The 7,184-nt window shown below is 57.8% G+C and overlaps 1 protein-coding gene across 1 annotated transcript; it reads left to right on the forward strand.

Moving 5' to 3' along the window:
- The first annotated feature begins 1,131 nt into the window (after positions 1 to 1,131).
- On the forward strand, positions 1,132 to 6,656 carry Tlx1 (T cell leukemia homeobox 1). Its single transcript, XM_077105468.1, has 3 exons — positions 1,132 to 1,702; positions 3,829 to 4,030; positions 6,434 to 6,656. The coding sequence occupies exons 1-3, from the start codon at positions 1,132 to 1,134 to the stop codon at positions 6,654 to 6,656; spliced, it is 996 nt and encodes a 331-aa protein (XP_076961583.1).
- The last annotated feature ends 528 nt before the right edge of the window (positions 6,657 to 7,184 follow it).

Consider the following 7,184-nt stretch of genomic DNA (forward strand, 5'->3'; position numbering starts at 1 on the left):
CTTCTTCTCACTGTAGTTTAAAGGCTTCTTGCTTGGAATAGCCAGCCTGGGCTAGGTGCTAGGTGGAAAGTAAAGCAAACTGGTTGGATTCATTCACAGTGGAGATTGCTTCTTGAAGATTGTGTTTATTTAAATGGAAAGGGTATCTTGAGGATGGAGCACCCCAGCAGCAAGCCCTGAACCAACTCTCTTGACTTGTACCTGCCTTTCAGGAAGTCTTACCTTCCTTAATTTCTCTAAAGGGGCTGAGTTGGTTTCTCTGCTGCTTTTTATAACAATATGTAGCTAGCTGTTCATAGGCCCTGTTTTAAAGAAGGACAAGCCTGAACTCACCCTCCTGCCTCAGGGCCTGGGCTCCATACCTGGGAGAAGACAAGTCTTCTACCTTCTAACAAGCCGGACTTGAAGTTGGAGTAAATCGCCTGGTTGAGTGACAGGTGTTTCCCAGCTGAGCCCTTGGGGAGATTCTCCAGTTGGGCAGGACACCCGTCCCCAGAGGCTTGGTGGGCTGGACTTCTTTGGCCCAGTCAAAAATGAGGGAGCGGCTCCTTCTAGGAGAGGCAAAGGACTCTCACTTCTCCCTCCTTGGGTCTGTCTGTCTGTCCATCTCTGGGAATGGCCACTTCCTGTTCCTTTTCTTTCTTATTCTAAGCCTCTCCTCATTGTTCCCCTCTTCCCTCTCTACAGGAACTACTCAGAGCCTTGGTCTCTGTCCCTCTGTCTCTGGCTCTTGCATCTGTCTGGGCTCCTGGCCTCCTCTCCCCCTCTCTCCCCCTCCCCCGCGCTGTCATTCACCCCGCTCCTCTCAGCGTACAGCCAATGGAGAGACCCGGCCGAAACTGCGAGGCTCGCTAGCACAGGGCTTTTTCGCCCGGTGATTGATGTCCCAGAGTCAACAGCGAGCAAGCAGCCGGAGAGGGGAAGGAGAAGCCGCAGAAGGGAAGAATACGGAGCCCCTTCTCTCTCTCCCCTCCCCCCTACTTTAGCCCTTCTGCGCACTTCGTCTTCAAGTCTCCGGCGCAGCCAGGAGCCGCTGTTGCCTCCGCGCCCCCCTGCTTGCTGCCCCCCATAACCAAGCGCAGCAAGCACCCGCCGCCCGGGCCCCCTTGTGGGGCCGGGGCCGGGGCCAGCATGGAGCATCTGGGTCCGCACCACCTCCACCCGGGCCACGCGGAGCCCATCAGCTTCGGCATTGACCAGATCCTCAACAGCCCGGACCAAGGCGGCTGCATGGGGCCGGCCTCTCGCCTCCAGGACGGAGAATACGGCCTTGGCTGTTTGGTCGGAGGCGCTTACACTTATGGAGGCGGGGGCTCCGCAGCCGGGGCCGGGGCCGGGGGCGCGGGGGCCTATGGCGCTGGCGGCCCGGGCGGCCCCGGCGGCCCCGCAAGCAGCAGCGGCGCCTGCAGCATGGGCCCGCTGGCCGGCTCCTACAATGTGAACATGGCCTTGGCGGGCGGCCCTGGTCCGGGCGGCGGCGCCGGAGGGAGCGGCGGCGGCGGGGGGGCGCTGAGCGCTGCCGGGGTGATCCGGGTGCCAGCGCACAGGCCGCTAGCTGGAGCCGTGGCCCACCCCCAACCCCTGGCTACTGGCTTGCCCACTGTGCCCTCTGTGCCTGCCGTGCCGGGTGTCAACAACCTCACCGGCCTCACCTTCCCCTGGATGGAGAGTAACCGCAGATACACAAAGGACAGGTTCACAGGTGAGTCCGGCCCGCGCGCGCCCCGCCTGGCCGTGGCTCGGGCTCTGCACTACCCCTTCCCTGCTTGGTGGCTCCCTGAACACCCCTGAGTGCCAGGTCGCCCAGCTCCTCTCCTCGCTTTCTCCAAGTTCAGTGGTCCTCCGAATTCTATGTTCCCAGAATTTCTGTGCTCCAAGAGTTCTCGCAGCCTGGGTCCCTCCTACTCTCCTGCAGGACCCCTGCTCCAAGAAGCAATCCTTGGTCCCCTCTCTTGGGATCCTGGGGTCCAGTCAGGTAGAGGGAAGAGGCTGTAGATTCAAGACTATCTTCTGTAAACATCTGAGGCTCAGGGATCTCAGAGAAAGGGGTGCGATGTGAACAAAGTGTTTCTTTAGCCCCAGCTGCGATTTTCTGACCGAGGCTAGGATCCCCACAGTTAGATGCAAGAACAGGTTTCCCACCTCTGCCCCGCCATACACACACCAAGTTCCCGTGGCCATGGTGCTGTCAGGCCCGGCAAAGAGCCGGTTCCCCGCAAAGCAGAGCTGGCAGGTCCTTGTCGGAGAGTAGACTTTCTCCTCTCGGTGGCAGCGCGGGGCTGAGTCGCCGGAGACAGCTTGTTCTTCATTTTCTTTCTGTCCCGGCTGGGCGTCCTCGCCAGGGCCCACCTCTGTTGTCTCCTGGGTGAATAATGCATCCGTGGCTGGATGACGACTCTCCGGATGATTACTGCACTAGGTGGCTGGCTCCTGCCCTCTCATCTCCTTCCTTGGCTCAGCCCGGGTCCCTCCGCTCCCGCTTCCGCTCTGGGCACTCAGCTCGGACTCTGGCACGGCTGTTCCCCAGGCCCTTACTTCCCCTTCCCTGGATCTGAGACCATGATCCTCCCGCAGGCCAGATCCCCAAACCCCACTGGGAAACTGCCACGAATTGAACTCGGTTCCTGGTCTGGGCCTTAGAGAGGGGACGTAGGACAACCAGGCCTCTGCTGGCTGCAGCTGGGAATCCCAGCCCAGCTCCAGGGCCCAACTGTGAAAGTGTGTGTGGGGGGGGGTGTACACACGTGTGCAAAGACATTGGGAGAAGAATTTTAGAGCTAAACGTGGCTAGATAATCCCAAGGAATTCCAGGCCCTCTATGAAGCACAGAGACTGCATTTGGAGCTTCTGGCCAGATTCTGGGACTGTGGCAGAAGCCTGTGTGTGTGTGTGTGGGGGGGGGTTGTTGTCAGAAGCAGAACAGCTGCTGCATTGTGGGCCTCCAGGAAGAACCTTCACTCATGGGGCCCCAATGCTCCAACTCAGGTGATCTCAGGCAGGCCTGAGTAGGCAGAGCCTTGTGCCCACCTCATTCCCCTACCCAGACTAGGTCAGTGTTGAAGGCTCTGAAGGAACCCCCAACTAGGAACCCACTCTCCTGGATATACATATATTAGGATCCTGGGACAGGGAGACCACTGTTGTGTGTGTGTGTGTGTGTGTGTGTCTGTCTGTCTGTCTGTCTATACACTCAGCACAGGGCTTACTCTGGGGAGCCACAGTCCATCCTAGTCCTGTGTTGGGACTGAAGGAGGTTCTGAGGGAGTATATGACTATGGCCTCCTATTGCCTGTGTCCTGTGTGCTTGTGCTGTGTCTGTACTTGTCTGGGTGTCCTGTTTGTGTGCACAGATCTGTAAGTTCACACCTGGTATATGCTATGTCTGTGAAGGGCTGTAAAGGGGCTCAGGTCAAGACCTAGAGTCAGGCACCTTGATTACCCTCTGCCTCTTAGTGTTGGCCTGCTTTTCTGAGGTTGGAGGCCAGGGGCTGTGACCTTTAACTCTCCTTACACTGACCCTGGGTGGGAGGAAGGGAGCAAAGAGGCCACTGGGCTTGGGGAGCCCCGGGCTAGGGAGGCCTAGGCGGTGGTGGCTGCCGAGGAGGCGTCAGCCTGGCGGGCGGAAGGGTGCCCTTTCCCGTGGCGGGCTTGGAGCTGAGGGCTGCTGGGAGGACCGTGGTCTTGTTTTGAGGGGTCCAGCCATTGCGCTCGCTGACTCGCGTGGTGTCGGGCCTGGGACGCCTCCTGACGCTCTGCCGCTTGCCTCTGCCGTCTGTCTGTCTCCCGCTCCAGTGGCCCTCTCACCCTTCACTGTAACACGCCGTATAGGTCACCCCTACCAGAACCGGACGCCCCCCAAGAAGAAGAAGCCGCGCACGTCCTTCACGCGCCTGCAGATCTGCGAGTTGGAGAAGCGTTTCCACCGCCAGAAGTACTTAGCCTCCGCGGAGCGCGCAGCTTTGGCCAAGGCTCTCAAAATGACCGACGCTCAGGTCAAAACCTGGTTCCAGAACCGGCGGACGAAGTGGAGGTGAGCACGTAGGGAAGGCCTGCCGCGGGCGGCACAGTTTCTGGCTGCTCTCGGCTTGCTCGCTGGCTCTCTTTGGGCAAACAGACTCCCTCTGCTCGCTGGTTTCTGATCGGTTCGGTGGAGCGGGCTTCTGCAAGGCTCGCGGGGAGCTGGAAGCAATCAAGACCAATAGCCAGGTGGGACTGGAGACACTTAGCTCTGTTTTACCGGTGGCTTCAGGACTTTCTGAACTGTGCCGATGTAGATGCGGCTGGTCTCCGCCGCCGCTAGGGCAAACAGGCGTGTTAGACTACTGTGTATCTGGGACCTCTGGGCTCAGTGAATCCTCAGAGGCTTTTTGATTGTGCAAATTCTCATTTACCGGGGAAACCTCTTCTGTCCCAGAGACATGGAAGCAGAAACGGGCCTCATCTTGTTTCTGCGCTCCATCCGGACTCCCGGCAGGGCGACTGGGGCCCCAGAACGCAGGCTGGGCCCTTCTGATTGCCTCCTCCCCACCGGGTTCCCTACCCAGGGAGGAAAAAATCAATCCACGCCGGCTGTGACTAGGTTTCGTGGGTCCCACTGAAAGGGGGATCAATTAGGAGCAGATGGGTGTGTGAGAAAAAGACATTTTCCTTTCTCCTGTCACACACTACAATTACACTTACTACACGTTTTATTTTTATTTTTTTTTTCACATGCTATACGTCAATCCCTCTCATTTTCGTTCTTCTCTCTCCCCTACTTTTGAGGACACTAAGCGTCCCCCACACCCCTAAGTAGCCTTATTCTCTGCAGACACTGGAACATTCTCCAGATACACTTTCTTGCACCCCTACATCCTCCTGCGCTTCTGGCCCGCATTCTCGGGTCCAAACGCATTGTCGCGAGTTCGAACGCTCAGGCTCTGGGTGGTGGGGGGGGAGCGCAAGAGTCTGGGCAAAGTCGTCGGAGGCGGCGGCGCCGGGCCGGGCGGGCCTGGGGAGAGAGGAAGGAATTGGAGTTTCCTCTTTTTCTGAACGAAGGCGAGGAATCTGCTCGGGATTCCGCCTTGGGGCCACAAAGGAAGCCCGGGCCGCGAGTCTACCGCCCCCCATCAACATTCCTGCCTCTGGGGAAGGGGTGGGGGACTCTGTTTCAACCCTTTGAAAACTGGTAAAAGAGGGAGCTTGGGCTAGCTGGGAGGGGTCGCTGGTATTTTCAAGGCCTACTAAGGATTGTAGACTAAGGGAGGGGAAGAAGCCAGGCAACCCCCTCACACACGCATCAAACTAGAGTGGGGACACAGAAAGGCAGCGACAAGCAAAGAGAGAAACTGAAACACAAAGGAGAGGGACAAAGATAGATTCCCCACTCCAAGAGAAAAAGGGAGCATGGCAGGCAGCCTAAGGAAATCTTATGTACAATAAAGGAAAGCATTGGATGATTAAAATCGCCATTTTCGTTTCAAAGAAATTCCCTTAATTCAGAGAAAACGAAAGGGATGAAAAAAAAAAAACAATAGACAAAACACAGAGTGAATGAAGAGAAACATTTGGATGCAGTTTAAAACACAGGAACCAAGGGGTAGAAAGAGGCAGAAAGATACACCGAATGAAAAGTCCAGAAGGGGCGGCGCGAGGAGGCTAGCGGCGGCCGCTGGAAGAAGCCCTCACAGGCTTCGCGCGGCTTCATCGATCGCCTACAAATTGCTTCTGGAGGCCCCGGGGACTCCCATTAGGTCTGTCCACCTTAGAGACAGACGTTTGATCTCAGTTGACAGGGTGGAGGGGAGGCATTAAATGGAATAAGTGAGTCATCGCCTCCCAAGACTGCCTCGGAGGAAGCTGGTGGGTCCGGCGGGAGCCCGGGGCAGGGCACAGGGCTTGGTGCACGAGATCTGAGCCCTGGGGGAGGTTCAGAGAAAGGAGAGAAGAGAGGTCTAAACGCTGGTCTTTGCCTCTGTGTATTCGTGGGGAGGTGAGGCTCTTTGGGTTTGGGGCGGCGCCAGGTCTCCCATACTGGTGGGGAGAGACGACCTGCCAACCTACCCCTAGCTAAGGGGGTGAGGGTGTGGGCGCTGCGCTCACATGGGAGGCCCAGCAGTTCAGGCCTAGCGGACATACCCACAGTTCCTCCGGGAGATACAGCTCCATCCACTTTTGGGTTTCCCAGTCTCCTCCCACCCCGTGGCCCTGGGGATTGAACCCAGGGCCTATGCATGCGAGGCAAGCACTCTACCAACTGGGCTGTATTCCCAGCCTTTATCAGAATCAGGACACTCAAGTAGATGGAATGTGTTAAAACAGCCTAAATTGGAATTGGGGGCTGCAAACAGGAGCCATGTTCACCGAAGCTATCTCCCGGGAGCGCGCTCGGAACCCTCGCACGCGCGGGAGCCGGGTTGGTGCCCTGGCGGGTAACAGCTTGTTCCCGGTACAGGCGACAGACCGCGGAGGAGCGTGAGGCCGAGAGGCAGCAGGCAAACCGCATCCTCCTGCAGCTGCAGCAGGAGGCCTTCCAGAAGAGCCTGGCGCAGCCGCTGCCGGCTGACCCACTGTGTGTACACAACTCGTCGCTCTTCGCCCTGCAGAACCTGCAGCCTTGGTCTGACGACTCTACCAAGATCACTAGCGTCACATCTGTGGCGTCGGCGTGCGAGTGAGCCTGCACGCTTCACTCTGGGGGACCCCAGGCCGAGTTAAGGGCCTCTGAGACCTCAGAGCCAGGACTCTCCCCCACCCCTCCCCGCCTCGGACTGCACATGGGAGGGGAAAGCTGCTCCCCTTGCACCGGCCCCTAACGCTCCTGCCATCACTTTTCCGGTCTTAAGTGGAAGAAAAGAGCGCTGGGGACAGGGATGGAGACCCCTTCCCAGAAGCCTGCGCGATCCCCCAGGTCACGTCCTCTGGAGATGTTCAGAGTCCTCTCAGTGTTCCTTCATTTCATTTTATTTCAATTTTAACATGCCATGGACAGAGACAGGGAGATGGGTTTGGACAAGAGCTTCTGGGATCTCCAGGGCTGCCATCTGAATTTGCCCTGGGAAACCCCTCTCTGTCCCACTCCTCATCACACACTTGAATAACCATTAGGCTCACATAGAGGTGATGTCACTATCCCTCCAGGTACCACCCAAGAACCATACATGAAGACCTAAGGCAGAGTGTCATGCACACAAAGGGTCATAGCC

This window comes from Callospermophilus lateralis, chromosome 15 (assembly GCF_048772815.1).
Source record: "Callospermophilus lateralis isolate mCalLat2 chromosome 15, mCalLat2.hap1, whole genome shotgun sequence".
NCBI classification, from domain to species: domain Eukaryota; kingdom Metazoa; phylum Chordata; class Mammalia; order Rodentia; family Sciuridae; genus Callospermophilus; species Callospermophilus lateralis.

Excerpts from the sequence above, each read along its gene's own strand:
- Tlx1 (XM_077105468.1), top strand. The coding sequence starts at position 1,132 with ATGGAGCATCTGGGTCCGCACCACCTCCACCCGGGCCACGCGGAGCCC. Across the intron at positions 1,703-3,828 it reads CACAAAGGACAGGTTCACAG|GTCACCCCTACCAGAACCGG; the intron begins GTGAGTCCGGCC and ends CACGCCGTATAG. Across the intron at positions 4,031-6,433 it reads AACCGGCGGACGAAGTGGAG|GCGACAGACCGCGGAGGAGC; the intron begins GTGAGCACGTAG and ends TTCCCGGTACAG.